General features: G+C 37.5%; 1 protein-coding gene and 1 long non-coding RNA gene across 28 annotated transcripts in view; one reads left to right on the plus strand and one right to left on the minus strand.

Moving 5' to 3' along the window:
* Positions 1-24,163, minus strand: part of Hdac9 (histone deacetylase 9) — an 869,516-nt gene that overhangs the window by 148,981 nt on the left and 696,372 nt on the right. For all 27 annotated transcript variants that reach the window (XM_030246984.1, XM_006515264.4, XM_006515266.1 and 24 more), the window contains 2 exons: positions 18,861-18,980; positions 18,451-18,548 (listed from right to left, as the gene is read on the minus strand). In XM_030246984.1, coding sequence (XP_030102844.1) covers positions 18,451-18,548; positions 18,861-18,980 — 218 coding nt within the window. The remainder of the gene's footprint in view (positions 1-18,450; positions 18,549-18,860; positions 18,981-24,163) is intronic.
* On the plus strand, positions 18,514-23,237 carry Gm51984. Its single transcript, XR_003950195.1, has 3 exons — positions 18,514-18,576; positions 20,575-20,735; positions 21,960-23,237. It is a non-coding gene; the product is annotated as a predicted gene, 51984 (long non-coding RNA).

Raw genomic sequence — 24,163 nt, forward strand, 5'->3', positions numbered from 1 at the left:
TGTAGGCTTCTTGTATGTTCCTGGGCATCTCTTTCTTTAGATTAGGGAAGTTTTCTTCTATAATTTTGTTGAAGATATTTACTGGCCCTTTAAGTTGGGAATCTTCACTCTCTTCTAAATCTATTATCCTTAGGTTTGATCTTCTCATTGTGTCCTGGATTTCCTGGATGTTTTGGGTTAGGAGCTTTTTGCATTTTGCATTTTCTTTGACTGTTGTGTCAATGTTTTCTATGGTATCTTCTGCACCTTAGATTCTCTCTTCTATCCATTGTATTCTGTTGGTAATGCTTGCGTCTATGACCCCTGATCTCTTTCCTAGGTTTTCTATCTCCAGGGTTGTCTCCCTTTGTGATTTCTTTATTGATTCGATTTCCATTTTAGATCCCAGATCTAAACATTTTGTTCAATTCCTCCACTACTTGTCATGATTCCATCTCAATGGTCTGAGCACTTTGATGAAAATAATGTTTCTTTTCTTGCTTTTTCACTTATATAATTTAACTTCTAGGAATATTCTGAAAATCTTAGTGCTCCTGCAGTAAAATGAATGTGCTTTAAGGAAGCAGCTAGGAACCCTGCTGACTCAGCTTTTGGATAGACATCCTATCTTTTGAATAAATATCTGTCAACCACAGCTGTGGTTTAAAAACAGCTCAGAACATCTGTATATCTAGAAATTCTATCTTTAAGGATAAAATGCCAATAACACTCCATGGTACTCACAGGATCTACTGCCAAAGCTGTGTTCTTTTTTTAAGCAGGGACAGTAATGGATTCTAACATTTACTGTCTCATAGGGACATATGTTCTCTTCATATCATGCAGAATACTCACAAGGCAAGGGTCACTTGATACTCTCTTCTCATTGACTGACAGACAAACCATTCTTCCTGTTCCTCAGCAAAATATCATCATGAATAAAAATGAGGCTTTAAAAATTTGTAAATCCATAAATAAATCTACTCACAAAGCCAATTATATGGTCACACTGTAATCTGTTGTTAAGTATAAACATTTTAAAAAGAACTAATCTACATTTTTAATGTGTTGTATCTGGTCTAGAATAAAGACAGGGGTATGTGTTTATATTTAAGCTAAAATTAAATATACAAAGAGACTGCAAAGGATCACCAATTTGCTCTAATTTTGAATGGCAGTAACTTTACCCTAAGAAAACTCACTCAGTGGTTTCACAGAGATAGCAGAGGAAACTGACCCACTTGTCTCTTGTTCTTCACTTATTCACTTTGTCTCTGCTTCTTCCTTCATCATCATGAGTGTATGCTATCTAGGAACTACTGAAACACAATCCATAGGACATGACAAGATCATCCACAGAGCATGGTCTCTCAGTGTGCAGCATATGTGATAGTGCAGTACTGTACACTAAGTCTCAGTACACATATTTTTTATTAGATGGTAAGATTCTTTTTTTTTTTTTTTTTTTTTTTTTTTGGTTTTTTAAGACAGGGTTTCTCTGTGTAGCTCTGGCTGTCCTGGAACTCACTCTGTAGACCAGGCTGGCCTCAAACTCAGAATTCCGCCTGCCTCTGCCTCCTGAGTGCTGGGATTGAAGGTGTGCACCACCATGCCAGGTAGATGATAAGATTCTTACAGATAAATTCTCTTTACTCATATCATATTTATTGGACAAATGATTAACTGCCTAAAATTTCTATCATGTTTTTCCCATCTGTCAGGAATTTAAGCAATGTTTAAAGAAATGTTAGTTTCAAATCTACCTATAAGTATGTTAAAGTGGAAAGCTGACAGCATCTGGGAGTCCAATTATCAAAGAATTTGAGGAAATGATTCATGAAACTTTGTCTGTTGATAGATATTTTTACAAAGAGATCTTTTTAATTGATGAGAAAAATGTAATATCCCTTAAACCTAGTACTTAGTGATTACAGCTTGGAAAACACACTGACATATTTGAATATAGTTATAAGTGGGCTATTCAGTCTTAACAAAAGGTTTCTTGTGTCCCTCTTATCCTACTTTAGCTGATGTCTTAAACAACAGTAGCAACAATGGAAACCTATTGGCCAAGTGATTTAAATAGCAAAAATGTACTTTCTTAGATTCCTGAAGACAAGACATGGGGAAGTGGCCTGCTTAGGGTGGTTGGTTCTGTTGGGGACCCTCTTCATGGCTTGGAAGTGTTCACTCCCCAAGCCTTTCCTTGATCTTTGAATTTGTTCTGTGAACAAGCTCTCTGCTGTAGTCTCTACAAGGGCACTGATGGATTCAATGTAGGGCCTGGCCCTTAGAACCACTCGTAGTCCTTATTTACCACTCAAAGGTCCCATCTCCAAGTACCACATACTGGGTTTTAGGGATGAGCATATGAATGGTGGAGTACACAAACACTCAGTGTACAAGAGTACTTACTGGAAAATGAGTTAGTATTTCAAGTGAGCTGAGGACACTATGACTCTTAAGTTTTCTGATCCAAGCTGATCTCATGATCATGATTGGAAAAATTCTATGAAGATTCTCTTACATTTCTCTAAGAAGAGAGAGATGCTAGAGAGTAGGTCTTAGTTCTGTCTTCCTAATGCTGTTCTCTCTGACTGCTTATTGTTTACTTAGGGGCAGCTATATACACCATGGTCTTAGAGAGCTCCTGTCCTGTAGCCCCTCTACACAGAATACTCAGAAAGAGTTTAATTGTCCACAGGACCATGCATATTATTAGAACACTTTTATCATGTTTATTTAAAAAATGCAAAATACACTTAAGTCTGATGGTATCACTCATGGATTGACTATTCAAAGATAGGATACAAGGGGCAGGAAATGATTGAGGAGATTGCATGTCCTGTAGCCTTCCTAGCACAAGCAAATCTCTGAGAGCGCTAAGAATGGATACTTCTTTATTCATGCAGATGCATACTCTGTCCTTACCAACTGGTGGCAAGTAGTGACCCCATCACTACTCAGTGGGTCCTGGAAAGGGCGCTTCCATGTTTGTTTGTTTGTTTTTTTTTTTTTTTCTATTTGGCTTCCGAATGGAATGGGAGGCATTCTCTTTTGTGGAACCTCTTTGTGAAAGAGTCTGAAAATGGGGATTTCATTCTGTAGGCTCTCCTGAGGGGTCTTTATTCCTCGGGGTGTCTCCCAGCACAGGAGGGCTCCTCACTGATTTCTCTACTTCAAAGGTGCATCAATAATAATCCTCCTTATTATAGATTCCGACCTGGCCTGCTGCTATGATGATTAATTGGGAGGCATTGTCAAGTTTTGTTTTTCATTTTATTTTTTATTCGGTTATATTGTATGGTGTGGAATTATTTTTCTCTTCTGCTGGGGGAGTGGGAAGAGGCATAGTGAAAATATTTAGAGAAGTAATCATTTGCTTTAAAAATGGAAATCGGGCTTCTGTGTTGTGAGGAATGTATGTACATAACACTGAAACTTAACACTGGTAAATGATCTGCCTACCTCAAAGTGAAGCTGCTGCCTTCCTACAGTGGCCTTTAACCCTGCCCTTTCCTCCAATCTGAGAAGAGCTGATGTTGATGGAACATATAATGGCCCCTTTCCTGTGTAGTAAAGTCAGCAATAAAGCTTAGTAATTAAGGGTACCAGGGAGGCCCAGCCCAGCAGGCTAGCGGTGTGGCGAACACTTTCAGAACTTCAAACAATATCAAAGTCACTGAGAAATGGGCCTAGCTCAGTTCTGGTTTGAATTAAGCCTCACTTCCACACGCACTTTTCAAATCCAAGCTCAAACAAGAAAGCCAAGGCCTTCTGGATTTCATTAGAGCCAATTATCTTATCTGTTTCATCTCAGGCCTGACCCTAAGGCTGGCAAACAGCTATTCAGTGCATTTGTGTGGTTGTTTGAGAAAGCCTCCAGTCAGCCAATGGCCCGAGGACCTGCTAATTAAAACACCGTTGCCCCCCTGCCTCTAGTGATTAAATATTTTCAAGCTTTTGTAAATAATTTTTCCATTCTTTGCCCCAAGCCTCAAAGGTCCAATACATGCAGTAATTTATTTAGTTTGTCAGAGAATACTGTTGGAAATAGGGTCATAATGGGACCTTTGGAAACTTTTATACGTCTTCATACTTCTGAAAGTGACAGTTTATAAACCAGCCCAATGTGTATACTGTTTCTGATGTAATTATGTCCTAATGGCCTTTCTCCTTTTGAAGTAATATAGTGTATAACAGGCTTACATTTTGTCAATAATCATATTTCCTCAAATGTCTACTTGATATCTAGAGTCAGAATTTAATGAGATCATTTAGGGCCTAGAAATTGTATCAAGGTACTTCGGCTTTTCATTTTTTGCTGGAGGCTGGGTCACAGCCCTAGATTAGCTCTGGAAGAAGACAGCTAAACAATGAAAAGGCCTCTTACTTGCTGTCTGTGAGGACCTGGTGGCAAACACTGAACTTTCTCCAGAGTCAAATCCTAACAAATTCGCAAGCGACCAATGTGCCGGTGAAGCTATAAGAGAAGGGCTATTCAGAGAGAAGAACCTCAAGCATTAGAATCACTGAATTCAAAATACTCCTGGGCCTAATGTGTGCTGGGAAAAAAAATCTGAGATGAAGTTTCCTGGCAAACAGACTATGAAGAATCCGAAGACAATAAGGCCTATCTCTCCCACTCAGATATACACTGAAACACAAAAGGGCCTGGTAAACACTCCGAGAAACTCACATACTTCATTGCCTCCCATGATCCCAGGGCCACGTGCAGAGAAGTGTATGTGACTGGAAACAAAATCCCCTACAACAGAGGCAGACAGAGCAGATGACCACAGACAGACACCGTTCTCGTCTCCTGGCTGGGGCACAGCCATCCTCAAGTATGGCTCTTACAGCCAATCCAGTCACCTTTTATTAGAGGAAAATAAAAAAAGGAGAATTTTGTTTGTTGTTGTTGTTGCTCTTTTTGAAGTATTACAAGAAGAAATTTCAGCTCATTAGCTGCATCCAGTGTGCATTAAACACACCCATGAAAAGGAACTATTCCGCTGAACAGCTCTGCCTCTGTTGTTCTTAAAGTGACACTTTGGTCCTACTCTAAATAATGGGCTTTTAATAAAAACATTCACCAAAGGCAAACAATTAAACAATACATAAAGCACCAGGGGGCAGCCTTGTGGTTCAGTTACAGTTAGAAGTCCTTCCCAAGGAGAGCATGCAGACATTTTATAAGACAATACACTTCACCAAAGATTACGAGAGAAGAAAATTTCAGGTTGCATCTCGTGAGCCCTTCTTGATCCAGGATTTTGTGTTTGCCCTTGACCATAGCATGAAGCCTTTCCTACCTTGTAGCTTCCCAAGCCTATTGACCCTATTGGGTCTTACATGCTCTTCTACAACAAAGACAAGATATTGAAAGCGGTACTGCAAATTAAGGAGCAATGGCTTATCATATAATTGTTTAATTTTACATTTTCAAAAAAACAAAAAAAAACCCTCAACAGAATGGAATATATTCGCATACCTTGGGCAGAGTTTAGTTCTCTGTAGAAATTAATGTGCTGCATAAAGAGGTTGATACGACTCACCCTCATCTTTTCCACCTGCTGGGTCACCGAGCGTAATTATATTTGCTGGAGAGATGTTATATTTCTGAAATGATATTTTTACTGTAGAATTTCTGAACACCCAAAAGGTTAAAGTGACAGAAATGTGTCTGGGGTAGGGACTGGCAAGCATTAAGTCAGACTGGAGCAGCAGAGCATCTAAAAGACAGTGTCTAAAACTGGAGGTACAGAGGAGAGAACATATTTCAACTTACACTCATCTTATTCCATATCAGGTTTTGAACAAGCCACATTTTAATTTTTTTGCGTTTGGCTCCTGTTTCATTAAAAGTGTTCATTTGTTTCTCAAATTCAGTCTACATCGGTAACTTCAATACTGCTATTATTTCATGAATGTGTGACCCAGCCAAAAATTCACATCCTAAGGAATCCAACATTTTGATTTTAAGTGCAATAAGGCATATCCCTTTATCACAGAAGATAATATATGAATGTGTTTTAAAAGTAAAATGTCCTCAATTTGAGATGTGGATAGATTTAAAATTCTGCTGAGCTTCAAGACAGACTCAATCATTAATCTCTCTTCATGGTTCCTGTATTATGAAATATGAGCCACTATGGTAGGAATGCTTTTTACCATCTTCCTCTTGCAGTTCATACACACACTGTCTTCCATGTGGCTTTCCATCAATCTGTTCCTCTGAATGCGTTTAGACAACCAGCACCCACTTCTGCTGTGCCCACAAGAAAGATGGGCAGATTTCTACCAGATACAAGGCTAAGCTTTTGCCTTCCCGAGGGGTGCCAGAGGAGTTTAAATGCCTACGTAAATGAGAACAGATGTTGATTTGCAAGTTTCATCCATAACATCAAATCATGGGGATAAAAGTTGGAAAACTGAGTCCACCATCCAGGTGTTTGTGCCCCACAAATATTGGAACTGTCCCTGAAAATGCTGCCACTACATCATGTGCGTCTCTCAAACCTGCCTGCCCTTCAGGCTCCTGGAGAAGACGAAATTTCAGGAGTATGATTTCCCCACTGGAGGAAGTCAATGAATAAATTCCCCATAGTAAATCATAATATTTATTTAGTTCTCACAAAAGGACTACAAATTTATACTCATGGTATATTGTAATGCTCTGTTTTTCCCATGTTAGTTATCATCCCAATATATCTAGTTTTGGCAAGCTTTAGATGTAAAATCATGGAATGAGAAAAGAACTTTTTTTTTTTTTTTAAACAGCCACACTAAGAATCAAAGACATTGTACTGTGGGAGCTGTTGGCTGAGTGAGTTTAGTTTAGGCCAGACCAGAGCTTTCCCTTGGCTGTAAATGCAGCAAAGTCTTCAAATAGTCAATAGAACTTTGAAAGCAAAACAAGGCGAAACAAGACAAAACAATGGTGAAACATCATCATTTCTACAATATATTAATCTTTCATTCTGGTTATATCACAGATACTGCATAACAGTAAAATCATTTAACCTGTCAGTCCAATGAATCTGCTATTTCTAGCCTGGAAAAACCTTCACAATAATGTTTTACAGACTGGATTTCTAGTCCCGGTGTCTCAGGGATCCTCATACAAATTGGGAGGATTTTATACAAGATGTGAGCTTTGTAATTCAGTTTTCATGTTAAAAATGAAAACATATCATTGTTAAGCACACAACTGACCTGTCTTATAAAAAAATGGTTAAAGAAACATGGTAGTTAAATATAGCCATTCTTTTAACTACCCCTTATTACTTGGAAAATTGTTTAATTATTGTACAAATTCCTGAAAATTTTAGGCTTTAGAACTCATTTAGGGAAAGAAAAATATTTTCTCTAATTTTTAATAGTATATCTGACCCTTTAAAATAAATTTTAAAAGTAAATGATAGCATTTGAATTCCTTTAAGAAGTTGTCCACTAAAGACACCATTCATTTCCAACTTTAGGACAGCAAGATATTTTCTGGTCTCTGTTAACTTGAGCTCCATACTGTCTAATAATATCATATCTCTTTGATGCTCAGCTCGAAATCAAGTTTGCAAGCTTTGAGAGGAAGACAGGTGTGCATAAGATCAATTTTCTCTCAGGGTCAAAGAGCAGAAATTCTAAGGGTATCAAGAGACACACACCTATAGAAATTGTAATTTTTTGATGAAAATTGGTACAATATGTTGCACAGATGAGGAAAATGCTCTTATGTTTATTCCCAGAGCAAAAGAGCAGATAGAGCTGACCAGTTTCTAAAGTTTATTCTTCTGGATATTTTGTGAACGGTTTTGATCAAATTTCTTGAATTATCTCAACATTATGAATATAGAGAAGAGAATATAGACAAGGAATAAAACTGTAGCTTGCAACAGTCATAAATTTATACATAGGGCTTTCTCTTGAAATAAAATATTAATAGATGAAAGTCATTACTGCTTTGTTCCCCGGATTGATTGACAAGTTCAGATTTGAGTCCCACATCGTATTTATTATCCAAGTCTTTCAGAAAAAGAAAATGTGGGCTTGATTTGTAAGCTATGATAAATAGCCTGGGAAAGGAGGTAGCAGGGCCAACTTGATATGTTCAGTATTTCATATTGGCAAATTGTTTCTTGAAATTTTATCCTCATTCCTAAAATGTCTTGGGCATCCTTGAGAAAGAACACACTATCATAAGCATAATGTATTTATTTGTGACTGATGGTGGAGGATTCATTCCAAGACAGGGCAGCATCAACCACAGCTATTACAAAAAATTAAAATCCCCAAATCATTTGAAAGTATTGAGACTGATCTTCAAATGACAACAAATCATTTTTTCTTTCAAAAATGGGATTAAAAGTGCATCTATCATTCTGTATTCTACCAGAGTTTAACTTGTTTTAGGTCTTATGACATGCTTATTATTAAAAATAATCTATGTGAGAAGAACATGTTTCTTTTCACAAAAAAAGAAATATCTATTGTAAATAAAAGCCTTGTGATCAGAAAGGATGAAGGTCATAGGGGTTTGGTGTGATTTGATAGATGTTCTTACTATATCAAATGGAGACACAGGGAAAGCTCGTAGACATATGTGAAACAGAGGAAGTAAAATCTAAGAGGAACTTTTCAAATTTAAAATATTACTATCATTACCGACTTAGGTGCCCAAGCATTTGAAAACAAAATCTTACTATTGTATGATTTTGTCACCTGTACTTTAGTCAGAGGAGCCATCATTTGTCATTTGGGACTGACAAATACAGTCTTGAAACTGATGCCACATGGCCTGGCCAGCAAAGTGCTGGATCATCATTGTGAAGCCATGTGACATCAAGAAACCCAGATCTACTCAACAGGTTTGGTATCTTCACTTGGAAAAGCATAGCATTTTTTAAAAGTCCCAAGGATTTTGAAAACAAACATCTGCCAAATAATACAAACTCAGTGCATTCTCTATCTAGCTATTATTATCATTATATTCTTCTTGTCCCACTGGTATTGTTTTTTATTCAATTTAACATTAAATTATATTAAAATAAGAACAATACTCCTAGAACAATACTTACTTAGTTGTCCTTACCAAAGTGGGGAAACAACATGTAGACATTAACTTATGATCTTATTTAATTTCTTAGAAGAAAGTAACCTTTCCTTCAGTCTGTGAACATAACAAGGAATTCTAGAAATAGTCTTCTAAAATGAATTATAAAATGATGATGAGTTTGGTAGAACAACAACGAGAGTTAATAAGATGTACTCATTTATGTATCTTGCTCAAAATGATCTGCTGTTGATCTGTGGTAAGAGCATACATGCGAGGCTAAACATTATTTAGTAGCTGTCAGATGAGTGTGTATGCTAAGAGCATGGCAGTAAAATTTATTCCATTTTTATAACCAGCAGAGGAATCATGGGTAGACATTACTTTTATTTTGAAGACCTTGTCTCAGAGACAGTATTGAAAGTTTGAATGATGAGCTCAGAACAGACCGGGTATCTGGTACTGCAGTTTTACAATACTAAACGTTAAACTTGTTTATAAAGTAAGTAAATAATTAGGTACTGAAGACATAAAGCAAGAGACAGAGAGTGGTAGAACTACTCTTGCATCACCCAGTGTCTTGACAGGTTTAACTAAGAAGCAAGAAGCTGCCCTTTTAATATCTTTAAGCTGGTTATTTGGCCAATGATTTTTAGTAAACTACATAACACAGAATACATGACAATTATTTTTATGAAACAGTTACTTCTTAAGTCAAGAAATGGGAAGGTGGTGTTTATAATAATACTATCAAGGTTTATAAGACAAGTTTTTATTCCCTAGAGAAGATAACTCTAGAATCTCACTTTCAGCATGCTGAAAAGAGTCAGTCAAATCCAGTTATTCTTAGCTGGGTTTGTCTTGAGATGACTTTCTTTGTACAGTTTATGTTACCTGCATTTGCCTTTTGGAAAGTCTCATCAATGGCAAATATTCATGAAAGTAGCTACAAAGTATAATGCATTGGAAAGTTTCATTGATGGCAAATACCTGTGAACGTAGCTACTTTCATGATACAATGTGAATATAATATGTTAACAATGTGAATAATATAGTTTGTTGAATACTCTTAAAACTAAGATATGTTTATATAGATGGATGCTCTGAGTCCCTTGCTCAGTTATGTCTTTAGCATATGCCCAATGAGCCCACATTTCAGGGGCTGGCATAGACTCCACTCATCTGTAGGTGCTTGATCCCCGTAGAAACTGAAATTTGCAGGAACTTACGTCCCGTATAGCCTTTTTATAAAATGTTTGTTTTACATTTTAAACATTTATATTTGTTTAAAACCATTCCTCATTTGCCTATATACTTTAATCAATCAATGAATTTTATGGTGGCAGGGATCAAACTGTGGGTTTGGCACAATAGACAAACTGTCTTCCTCAACATTCCACCCCTAGCTTCTACCCATATTCCTCAAATTACTCTTAAATGACTTATAATACCTAAAGTAATATAAATTCTATAAATCCTGTACTGTTTGGAGAATAAGACAAGAAAAGAATGTATCAAAATGATTTGTAGGGTTGCTTTCAAATATTGTACACTTACTATGAAGTCCATGGATATGGACCATAGGAAAGGGGAGCTGGAGGTGAGTAAAAAAACAATGATGTCTGAAAAATCATGCAATTAATTATACAGTTAAAAAAAAACTTTAACACACACACTTATTGTTTTTCGGTTTTTCGAGACAGGGTTTATCTGTATAACCCTGGCTGTCCTGGTACTCACTTTGTAGACCAGGCTGGCCTCGAACTCAGAAATCCACCTGCCTCTGCCTCCCAAGTGCTGGGATTAAAGGTGTGAGCCACCACCACCAGGCTTTTAAATGGACTTTTCTCCTAGGGGCTGACAATGTCCCTTCTAAGAGCTGAAGATTATGTAAGAGAAAACCAATACCAGACATGAGATGTTCTCTTTTGAGTTGTTGGTCAGGGATGTCCAAGGAACTCCCACAACATAAAGTCTATTGTTGTTGCCCTTGGTTGATCCTAGACGTAGACAGTAAGTCCCTATTAATGAAGATACCATGCATTTCAGAAATAGAACCAAGAGACCTCTGATGTGGAACTGACCTGAATGCCCTCTCCTTAAGGACTTTTATATTACAAGAAGATACTCTGCAAATTTCCAAAGCAAGGAGTCAACCAACAGTCCTACCCAATTATGATGCCTGTGAACCACATCACTGACCACCAAAGCATGCTAACCTTATGGTACCTAACAGGCACATAAACCTTGGTAGCAACAATCTGCTCTCTAATTGGACTTAGGACCTGTTAAAAAAAGATGGAAATCATGACTAGTATGAACACATAGCCAAGTTTACAGGGCGAGTGAAGTCAGGTATGTTGCATAAGAACCTATGCTTTGCTAAACCAGCATAATCACAAACTATGTTCTAAATAATTGTCATTGTACACATATCATCCCCCATGAAGGACACTTCTTTTTGCAATAGATGGAGACCACAACAGATAACCACAACCAATCAAACTGCAGAGTTGTAGAGCTCAATCCCAGTAGATACATCTATAAAACATTTCCTCACCTAAGGCTCAGGGAATATTTTTAAAAAGGGGTTGGAAAGATTTTAAGAAGCATAGGAAAAGAGACTTTTCTGTGAGAATGTATTTTCTAGTAATATCGGAAGCCACACCCATAAAGTCTCACTAATATGACTGCTCAAACATGAGCTTAAGAAGGATCATAATTATGGACATACCAAAGTGGATGGAGAAAGCTCATGAGACCCAAACCCTAAATGATAGGCAGCCAACACATGCTGATAAAGGGAGAAAGTCTTCTTCAGGAAAAGGTACAACATTTGCTTATCCAATACCAGATGGTCAACCCTGAAAATACATATGTGAGGGACAATATGCAGACTGAGATTGCTATATTTAATAACACACACACACACACACACACACACACACACACATATATATATACATATACACATACACACACACACAAATATATATGTGCACATAAAAACAATTAATGAAAAAAGGCTACAAGTTTGAAAGAGAGTAGGGACGGACATATGAGAGGGTTTGGAGGGAAGAAAGAATTACAGAGAGATGATGCAATTATATTATAATCTCAAAAACAAAAACTGTAAGGAGGTGAATTGTCACTCATTTGTTAAGTAAAATGGGCAAGATGTCAAGTTCTGCCACTATCTTCCTTTTTTACTGGCAGTTGTTACATGGAAGAAAACTATGTAGAGTTGTTTTGCTCATTAAATATGACTATAGGAGTAACATAGAGGCAGCATTAGCCCACTAAAAACAAACAATAGCAATTTTAGTATGTAAAATAATGAGTTCAATAATAATCCTTCATATAGAATTAGACACTTTAAAAATTAATTGTAAAAAAATTAGGATCATAGGTCATTGTTTAAATGATGTCTTAAATGATCCATTGGTGTTTAGTATGCAGCCTGATAGCTCTAGAAGAAAAAGAAGATATCTGGCATTCTCTAAGCAAGTGAACGGATGTTCAAAGTTGCAGGTAGCATTTTCAAGCTTTTCTGGGCTCCTTTAAACCTGAGTCTTCTCATTCCCCTGTCTCCACTCTGAGTCAGGCAACTGGTCTCGTGGATGAACTCTGTGACTCAGTCAGGAGCTCTGGGTAGGCTTTGCAGCACAGGGCTCCTTAGAAGTCTTAGAAAGTTTGGAAATATTTGCTGTCCTTTATCCGTAGCTTAGGACATAGGAGAAGAGCAATGTGGTAAGGTACACAGGCTTAGAGGGTAAAACAAAGCTCTAAGTTCAGACCATAGCTCTTCCAGTTAGCAGTACAGTGAAAATTTTACATTCAAAATTTTAAATAGCCCTAATTCTTTTTGTTGTTGTTCTTTGTTGTTTTTTGTTCGTTGTTGTTTGGGATAGGGTTTCTCTGTGTAGCTGTTCTGAAAATCCCTCTGTAGACTAGGCTAGCTTCAAATTCACAGAAATCTGCCTGCCTCTGCCCCCTAATGGCTGAGACCAAAGTTGTGTGCTACCACCGCTTGGCTTGTTAGCCCTAATTCTTCTAAAGTTTCTAATCTAGGACCTGGAATATAAGACTTCATTGTAAACATCTATAATTGGCTCATAAATGGTAACCTTGGAAACACATCTTAGTTTAACACAAATTAAATTTAATATTATTAAAAGTTTCTAAAACACTTATGAAGTGTTAGCTTTACCCTTCAATTATTTCAGAGGTGATTGATAACTGCTTGGCACAAAATAATAAATCATCTGCAATAATTTAGCTATTTCATTTTTTAAAGTGAAGTACACAATAAATGTGGAAATGCTTGTCTATGCAGAGTTTTCATCTTGTCATAGAGAAGGGACATTACAGAAGCTATAGAGTAAAATGCATGGTTGATGTTGATACAGTCCATCAAATTACTCTGAATATGTTCACTAGGAAGAGGTTTTCCTTGCATAGACACTTATCACAGCTAAGAAGCAATGAAAAATCAAGGAAAGAGAAAATACACTGTATACATGTTCTCCTACCTCCTCTGTCTACACTCAAACGTGGATACCAGAAACATTTGCCATTTAAAAGCTGGGGAAAAAAGAATGGTCTTAATGGTTAGACTCTATTTTTATTTATCATTTTTAAGCCAGAGACTGTAACAAAACACCTGAGGCAATCAACTTGACATGGGGAATGCTTGTTCTGACTAAGGATTCCAAAGTTTCCATTCATGGTCATTTGAGACTGTATTAGTTCAGAACATCATGACTGAAAAGAAGAAGAAAACTCTTCACCTCACGGAGCTCCGGAGGCACCAAGAAAGAAAGGAAACGTATATTACAACTTCAACACACTCAGAACATCCTAACTTCTTCTCAGAGCCTTCCCTATCTCCTGAAGTTCCACCACCTTCCTATGGCACCCTTAGTGTGGGATCAGGATCTTAACAAACAAACCTATAAGAAACATTTCAAAAGGACAGCAATATACATGGATGCTAATACTACACTGGAATGTAACTCATGAGACGGGGGGGATGCAGCAGCAGATAAATGAAGACCAGAATTCAAATCTTACATAAAAGTCAAGTAAACATGGTGGACCTCCTGTAACCCTATCACTAAGAAGGCAGAAACAGGTCATCCTCAGAGCAAATAGAGATAATCTGTATGTTTGTGGTCTAGCAAAAGGCCCTGTCTCCATAAATACAGTAGAGAGTCTCATAAGCAAGATATAGCTTGTCACTCAGCCTCTGGCCTTTTAACACATAGAAGCACACATGGATAGACTTACACCCACAAACATACAAACAGGCAGATACATGCATGCCACATATACATTTAATAATGATAAAAATAATTACTGTTTAATTATACTATATATACATTATATACCTGTAATAGTTATCATGACACATATATGTAGCATGTGTGTATGATATTAATTCTGACTAAATGCAAATTTTTGAATGCAAATTGATGGTGATAGATGATAGGTAGGTAGGTAGATAGATAAATAGATAAATAGATAATAGTATCCTAGTTACTTTTCTATTGCTCAGACTAATGGCCATAACCAAGGCAACTTATAAAAGAAAGCATTTATTTTACATGGGTTTATATTTTTCAGAGGGTTAGAATCCACAATGATATAATATGCATGGTGGTAATGATAATGTATTGATCCTCAAGTAGGAGAACAAAAGAACTAACTCAAAAGGAATGAGTCTTTTAGAACCTCCTCCAAGCCTACCCCTTCCTCTAGCATACTTCCTCCTAATCCTCCCCAAAGAGACAATAACCAGATACCAAGTGTTCAAACATACATATGAGCTTATAGAAGCCATTCTCATTCAAACATCCACATTCTGTTCCCTGGCCTGCATAGACCTATGGTCATATTGTAATGCAATATGCATCTAGTCCAAGTTCAAATCTTCATAGTCTTCATCTTGGAGTCTCCAGCACATCCTAAGCTTCATTTTCAAGGTGTTGGGTAATGGCCTCTCAGAGCCTTTTGTTCTCTCGGGGCTGCAGGGGCTGATCTGCAACATGCTACCTGGCCTTAAAGGCTCCTAAATTGTAGGGGTAGACTACATCTAGTGAATCCTTTATGACTCTAAAGCTAGACCCACATAGAGGATGCTGCCAAATTGGTCTGCTGACTTGAGGATAGAGCTGACTTGAATCACATTTGTAAAGGATTTTCTTTGTTGTAGCTTTTTAGGAGCAAACAGTTTCTCTGGCCTTTTCCTTTCACAAATTGAAGGCTAAGCTGGGCAGCACCTTGCCTTGAGGGCATCCATGCCTCCCTTTATTCCACTTCGTATAAGACTTCTCCCTGAATCTCTTCTCTTTCAGCCCAGGTCTTGGCTCCAACATTAGATCCCCTAGTTCCCTTTTTCTCTTCAAACTGTTCATTTGGTGTTTCTTTTTGTCCCATTTGTTTATTTACATTGTAGATCTGCATACAAGTGATTACTAATAACCATATGACAGAGTAAATATTAGGCTGTCTGGAAATCTCTGCCAAAGAAATTAATTCTTTACTTTTTAATTTAACCCCAGGCAAATTCTTAGGGCAAGGGCAGAGTAGTCCCGTCCTTAGCCCTCTAGCCACGCAGCTGTTGAAGTCTTAGCTTCTCCTGAAGTTCCTTGAGCAGGGCCTCCACAGTCTAAACAATCTCATCTCTGTCTTCAAGGCTCCAACTAGGCTGCCCATTAAGCCCTGCTTACAGCATCTAACGGCTTATCTAACTGCTTTTCTTGCCTGAACTACCAGTAAGCCTTTCACTTTCATCTAGAAAACTGCAAGGTCATGTCTGTAACAGCAACCCTTTGCCAACTTCTGTCTTAGTTATTCTTCTATTTCTGTGGTAAAATATCATGATCAAGATAACTTATAATGGAGTTTAATTGATTCCCCAGTTTCAGAAGGTTAGAGATCATGGTGGCAAAGAGGTGCAGTGGCCTGAACAGCTTTGAGTTTACATAGCGATCCAAATGGTGGGTCTTTTGAAACTTCTTACCAAAGTGACAAACCTCCTCCCACAAGGCCATACTTCTTAATCCTCTTCAAGAAGACACTAACTGGATAACAAGTATTCAAACATTTGATCCTTGTGGGGACATCCCCATTCAAATGACCACGGACAGCCAAACCAATACATAAAGCAGGGCCAAAGACTGTATGAATTATGACACCTTCACCTTCTACCCAAGGTCCCTCCCTGCCTTTGAGGTAACAGTGATAGAGAACCTCATGACTCCAGACCATTCAGTCCTCACTCTGCCTGGTATGGATCTACCTTCTTCCCCACACAGCCAAGTTCCTTTGTTCCCTAGCAAACTTCTCACACTTAACAGACTGAGAGCAATAGTTCCTACTCTTACCTGATCTTTCAGGAAGAGGAAGACCTCTCTGCCTAAGCCAGGTTGTCTGTAGAATAGCCGAACATCACTTCTCTAAGAGTTTCACTGCCTGAGAGCAAGAAAGTCTGCAATTCTGATCACCACAGCCCTTTGCACACAGCACATTTAAGAAATACTTTTTGAATGAATTGCTTACTCTCTTGACTCATACGTAGCAAAGTCACAAGTATTTCCAGGCATAAACATTTAAAATAGAATAGCCATGATAGAGTTTTCAACTAATTGGGATTGTTATAGTTTAAAATCTAGTTCCTAGATAACTATGAAAATCACACGCTACAGTTTTTAACTCCTGTAGTAATATATAAGGCGGCTTTTGTAATTAAACTTAGATAACATTGAATGAACAGTTTACTAATATGTCTACAGAAGAGCTAGCATAAAGCACCTTTTCAGATTAATTTACTGTTTCAACCACAGAATAATAAAGCACACTTAGTATCTGTTTGTATATTATTGAGTGACATTATGTCCAAAGGAAACCAACTCATATACCATTTATTTTTTTGATGTGGGTATAAAGAGTAACAAAATGTAAATTGCCATTCACCACTGCCCATGCAAGATTCACTTCTACATTGTGCTGATAACTTACTGTACTATGTAAGCACATTAGCTTTATATGTGGTTTATGTTAATAATATTATCATCACAAAGTCCTTAAAGTTCCTTCAAGATATAACTTTTAAAATAATAATTTTTAAACGCCCTGCTAAGTAAAGCAAGATTTCTTTACATGCAGCCCATGTTTATAGTATATAAAATTGTTTATGTTTTTGTTCCTCTAAGTATTGTGAACATTTTTCTGTGCTTCCCCCCCAAATATACATCTAAAAATGTAGGTACAATTTTCCTTTGTATCTCAAATACCAACTGAAGCACTGTTATTCTATAGTAACTCCTTTTCTATCAGTTCTGTGGTCTTCTTATCTACTGAGAAGTGACCTTTTTCAATAAGAAATGGGAGAATACATGGTACAGAGATTATTGGAAACTCAGCAGAGTTGCATTCAACTCAGAAGAGTTGAATCTTCCCCGTAATTCCCTTTTGCTCAGATATACCATAGATGACCTCTCTTCTCGGGCATTTATAAATGGTACATTGCAAAACCACAAATACATCTCCTGTTTATTTTCATGCAGATGTTTAGTTTTTGCTTTTAACTAAACAAAAGATGTTGGAAGTTACACAGCACCAGTGGGTTAAATCTCCTGGAATCCAGCGAGCTGGGGCTCATGTGGAGATAAAGTAAGATTTCTCCTTAAACAGATCTTTCCAAAAACATTGTATGTATGTATGTATGTATGTATGTATGTATGTATTTTCATTCCAGAAAAGAAATGCTCCTTTTAAAACTTCACAGAGGAGAAAGAAATGGAGATGAGGGAAGGCAGAGAGACAGTGACAGAGACAGATCATGATAGAGAAAGAGCCAGAACAACACACGATTTTAATTTCTTCTTTCTCTTGTTTGAATTAACTGTTAAGGACCTTTGCTTAGTAAAAGCACAAATGACAGAATTTACTCCCAGACAAGCTGAAAACAAGCAATGGGCTAACATTTTAACGAGAGCAGGAAATATACAAAAGTCTTTTGCTATTAGATGGGACAGCCCAGGCCAATGCAATGATTTGAGAAGTCCAAAGAGAGTTTTGTTTAGAAAATGCTTACTCTACAAAGTTCCACAGATACTAAAGGTCTTCTCTGACCATAGAATATGCAAATGTCTATTTTAAATCACTTCACTTATTATAATGGGCAGACGTTTCCAGACAAAGTCAACTAATAATACATTTTCCCCTTTTGGAGTGACAGGGAAGCAAGCCTTGGTCACTGGCCAATATAGCCGTGTAAATGCAACTAGGTCTTGATAACCCTTATTTTCTTACAAGTATCTCCACATGACTTTGTAGTGACACTTTGCCCTAGAAATTCACATTTCTCTTTCGCATGTGGTGTTTTCTAGGATGAGAGAGAAAGAAGTACCAACCTGAACGCTTCAAGGTACTCAACATCTCCCATAGGGGGGTCGAGGCCACCTGTCCAGGCAATGTTTACATTGTAGCCTTCTCCCAGACCTACTCCAACCTGGGGAGAGAAAAACACGCCACTGTGGGTAAGGATGGGGAAGAAAGGAAAGAAACAAAAGGAGGGGGAACGAGCACATGGGAGCTCTTGAAGTAAACATCAAACACAGCGTCAAATCAACCCAACTCCGCTTGACAACCAGTGCTCTGGGTTATGCACTTGTTCTGTGCTGGTTCTTGGTCCTGTGGGACGAGTGGGTAATCTGGTGTAATTTAAAACACCAGCAAAGGACAAGAAAATTAGGGGTAATCACGCAATGCAATTACCTGCGAGATACAAGTAAAAGCAGGGCTCTAAAGAAATAAACCGAACCTCATTCGGGGCTCCACTGCCAGGGAAAAAGTTCCCTTCATCATAGCGATGGAGTGAAATGTACAGGATGCTGGGGTCAGCATAAAAGGCCTGCTGTGTACCGTTTCCATGGTGAACATCCTACAGGGAAAAGAAAACAGATGACAAATTCCGTCACATCTGACTCTGGAGACAGCTCTCGTGATTTCTTGTTCCCTCTCTTCCTACCCCACCCTTCTTCTCATTTTCTGTCTTCTCACCCTGTCTTTCTCTTTCTCCCTTTCAGGCTACTTCTACACCACCCCCTCTACTTCCTGAACTTTCAGGCAAATTACCCTTTAATGCTCTTATTTTTTTTTTTTAAACTGGCTTCTAAAAATCAGGAAACCACAGCGAGCATGCCCTGGAGACTCCAGATGAGCAGTCACTGAGAAAGCCCAGTCCTTCGGTACAATTAGATATTTATACACCGGGGCTTTGTACTCTTGCTTCAGTGATGGAATCTTGCATCCTGTTTTATGGAGGAATTTTATGACTTATTAACTGCCAACAGTTCATAACCCCTCAGGCTTAATTAACTAGCCTCATTGGCCTCTGGAAAAAAAGAAGACTAATGTTTAAACTACAAAACTAGTCTTTTTCAGGAGGATCTATGGCTCACAGAGCATTTTCACAATTCTTGATAGAACACTAAACCATACTTGTATGCCTTGATTTGCCAAGTCCCACCATTAAGGTCAAAGGCTTTGCAACCAGCTGAATAAATTGGCTTTCTTGAAGCATTCAATTCAGTTAGCAATCCCTCAGCAGTTAGAGTCACTTCAACAAAGATGCCAGATGGGAAAAGGACTTCATACTACATTTTGCTAGAATCAGGACAGCAAGAGTAGAATAAACAGGGGCATGAGCTCGTTAGCTGGTAAATGATTTGGGCCAAAGCAGGAAGATGGCGCAGGGATTTATGCAATCCAGTTCAATCTGTCTCCCCAATACTGATTGTCTCATGGCTTTTCTCCCAGGTTCCACCCTCAGGTTTCTGGCTTTCCCACACTTCCACAACTTCTTATTTTAAAAAAAAATTCCTATTATCAATGAATTAGTAAAGAATTTATTGGACACTTGTAGATGATAAAAATTCAAAAGTTGATATTTCTATTTTAATATAGATACATGTCAGAATTGACATAACTAATGGAAACAATAAAGAGGGTAACAAGGTAAAAATATCCTTATTCAAAAACTAAAGTGTTAAGAACTTCAATTACTGCATTAAGATTGTCTGGAGAAAAGATATAGACAGGCATTGATCATATTTTATGCAGAGAAAATTTTACACTACTTACTTACATAGCTATAAGATCTTTGGTATTTTGTAGCTATTTAAATACGTTGGATTTTATTTTATATCAGTAAGATTTACAGTTTTCCACAATGATTTCTACCATTGTTAAGTGAGCACGGTATTAAACACCTTGGATTAAAAACTTTAAAATTACACAGGGTGTATGATATTATCTCTATTCTGAAAAATAAGACAACTGATGTTCAAAGAGTTTCCATAATTTACTAAGAATCTATAGACAGTCGTGAGATAGTTCTTGAATCCATTTATTACTGAAAATGCTAAGTTAAATTGTATCCTTATTTTTTCTGATCCTCTTAGCATGGTCTTGAGGTGAATTTTTTAGAAATTGACTATCCTCCTTGACACTGACAGAATCCCTTTCTTCTCCAGTCTCCAGCCCGCAGTTCCACTGGACACTTCCAAAGCCTCATTCCAGTGGATGCTGAAACCCTTCACTGAGCTTGCTCGTCACCTTTAGGGTATGATAAGTCCCTTTTCCTTTGCATAGCACACACGCCCCATGGAATCAGAAAATCATGCTGCTCAGGCAGGTAAGAATCATCTCAGAAACTTGTTCTAGCTAAAGACAAACGCATCATATATATATATACATATACACATATACACATATACATATACATATACACATATATGTGTGTGTGTGTGTATAACTGAAAATATACTAATTCCTGGATTTCTGAATATTCAAAATAGAGGGAAAGACAAGACAATTACTTTCTTTATGCAAACAAAAATGAAACAATTTAAGTCTCAATGTATTTTGTGCTAGCTACTAGATATCTAGAATATGTTTAATGAACCAAACCAGAACAAAACAACTCTTAACAAAAAAACAACCATAGAGAGACATCTCTGCTTCCTTGTCAGCAGCAAGAGTCAGGGTTGGTTGGATATAAATGAGTCCAGAAAAGCAGGAAAAAATCATACTTTGGCTACTTTTTTTCTCCAATGGCAATGGGAAAGTTAATTTTTAAAAATGGGAAATAAAAATGATACTTTGTCCCTGATATAACATATTCTGTTTTTCAGAAATGCTTGAGATGAGTGTTCATGGATACATTTCAAGAAATGCATCTAGTCCACAGAAAATGAAAAAGTCAGGGAGACATTATTAATAAAATACCAAAATTCATCCCAATCCTGAAGCAATGCTAGATTCTGTATTTATCTGCCAAGTACTTACAGATAATATGTGTATACATAGACTGTTTTAGCGTTACACACAGCATGGTATACTGTTTTACCATTTGCTACTTATTCCATTTTTCTTATCAGGAAACATTCAAACTACTAACTGCTTAGGAATTATCTGAGCTTGTTTCTCCATGGCAACAAATACATATTAGACTAAGATAAGAATCCTTTTTGTGCCTATATGAAATTACCATAAAAATAAAATGAATCATCACAGCCTTAAAATAGACTTTGCATCTAAGATATACTTAGGACTGTGAAAAAATGCATATCAATACTTTACTAGTTAACACATACACTATAAAACAGATCAAGTATACGAATTTACAATCTCTATGTTTTCATTCTTATCAAAAAATGGCTGTGAATAAATCATATGTTCTTCTAGTTAATATCATCCTTTATAATTATTTATTACATAGAGACAAAGGTCTAATTGGTTTTGATCACTAATGGTGTTCCCTAAAATATAAAAACATTTGAAATAACCTTTTCATCATAAAGGAAAAAAACAAAACAAAGCTTAAAGAGAATTGTGTTCTCCCTAAATTCCCTTCTAGGTCACATTCCCTAGCACTGGGCAGAAAAGCCTTCTTCATGGGCATACTCCCACCCTGAACACAAGGCTGTGCTCTGGGAAGTGGAAATACAAGGTCATCGGCACCACACTCTCCATACTGAAGAGCACATCAGAGAGAGAAGGGAGTAAACAGACTTCACTCAGGACTGGAATCACACCTGCCCAACAAGCAAAGCACATCTGGATTAGGCCCAGTCCCAGATGGAAGCTGAGGCGCACCACTGGCTTTGTATTTACTTGGATGTAAAAAGGTCCAGAGTAGCAATTAGATGATGGGGTGACACTGCTTGCTAAGAGCCCTGGAGCCTGTGTGGCTAGGGGATCTGAAGGGATGAAGGTGTTCCCCCACTGAAGACCTTTCATCTCTGTAACTTGTGGAGCAGGCCTATTGGTCAGGGACAATGGGTGTTTCAGCATCTTGTGGCACTTTAAAACTTCCTTCTCCAGCATCTGGAAGAAACAGGGATTTCCTCAAAGTACCCTGCAGCTGTAGAGCTTGGAAGACTCGAAAGTAAGATGGTGTGGGCTGGTGGTGACCTCAGAGGCCACCCTTTGGTCAGGACTTCATACACTGAGAAGATCTGAAACAAAAACTTCTCATCTGTTGGAGCCACTGGGGAATAGGTATCGTTTATGTACTGGGTAGTGGAGTAAAGTCACATTCAAAGCCCAGCAACTTACAGAAAACTGACTTCTTAGAGCCAACAAGTCAATCTGAAGAAAGTCATGTCAGATTATTACTAAAGTCAGACCCAAAGACTATACAACTCAATGAGTATCTATGCATATGACTAGCATATGACTCTGAAGAAGGAAATGAACAGTTAACCAATTACTTTGCCTGCTTCCCAAATTCTTAGATCTTCATTTGCCATCTTTTCTTTAAAACTTTGGGCTTCTATTGCTAGCCTAGTACTTACAAAACTACAAGAATAGATATATTTTTAAAATGTAATATATTAAAATTCATGCAAAACTATTAATTACTTAAAATTTCATTTTGATTGTATAAGAGGAAAAAGAAGTATGGATGTCTTTTTTTTATGCAAAGTTGCAAACACTCTTCATGGATATATCTCTAGCCTTCAACACAGCCTATTTAACAGTGAACTATAATGAAACTACAGTGAAACTTAAGTATGTTTAGAAAACACATGGAAAATTAGAATTCCATATTCTTCATACAGAAGTACCTGCAGAAATGTTACAATAAACCTATTTATTTAATCAAGTGATTGTCAGTCCTCCATTTTCTAAATTCTACATTTTTCATCTAAATATATCTTTATGTGTCTTTGATAGTAGTCTTTTCACCCTCCGTGGATACCCATTTACCTAAATCTAAGGGCTGGAGGCTGATGCCATGACTTCCAATAAGATTTAATTATGAGTGCAGATATGAACAAGATTTAAACTATTAAGCCTTGTACTTAAAAAAAAAACCTCTAGCATATTTTGCCTTTAAATCTTTTATCACCTGCAAAAATTAATTAAGTACAGATGCAGCAGGTTTGGCTTGGATGCCAGGGTTCATTTCCTGTCTATACTTTGTCAGACAACCTATTACACCTCCTGGTGAAGTGCAGGCAAACTGAAAAGGGGGCTCATAAATCACCATTGGCTTTCCCTCGCCCTTTCCTGGGTTGGTTCTTTTTGTATGGGGCAGATCTCCAGCTCATTATTCTTGAATACGTTTTAGACAAGCTGCCAAGTGTCATCTGCATTTAAACAAACCATTTGTTAAACAAATCACAACTATTGTGTAAGAACTCATCCTGCTAAAATGCAGGAGGAATCCAATACCTCTGACTTTTAATCACTCAGGGTTCCTGCAGGGACTCATCCCAGACTGGCATTTGAGGCTAGAGATCTTTTCACAGTGACATGTTGACTTGTTTTAATAATACCAGTGTTGCAAAACAAGGGAGGTACATGATTGCGAACCAGGGGGAAGTGGCCAATTGGTAACCAAAGCAACTCCATTCCTTCCAGCACATCTGACTTTTTAAAGTCTATATTCTGTAGGGAAAAGTAAATTCAGGTTCTGTTGTGCTATTTAACTGTGGAAGTATCAATTCATTTAAGGATCATAAAAGTTGCCCCGATCTGCGCCTTCTTCTCATTAAATTGCAGTTAACACCATGAAAGTGAAACGTGAATGTTTATGGTTTCAGAACTGCAATC

This window comes from Mus musculus, chromosome 12, assembly GCF_000001635.26.
Source record: "Mus musculus strain C57BL/6J chromosome 12, GRCm38.p6 C57BL/6J".
In the NCBI taxonomy this organism is placed as follows: domain Eukaryota; kingdom Metazoa; phylum Chordata; class Mammalia; order Rodentia; family Muridae; genus Mus; species Mus musculus.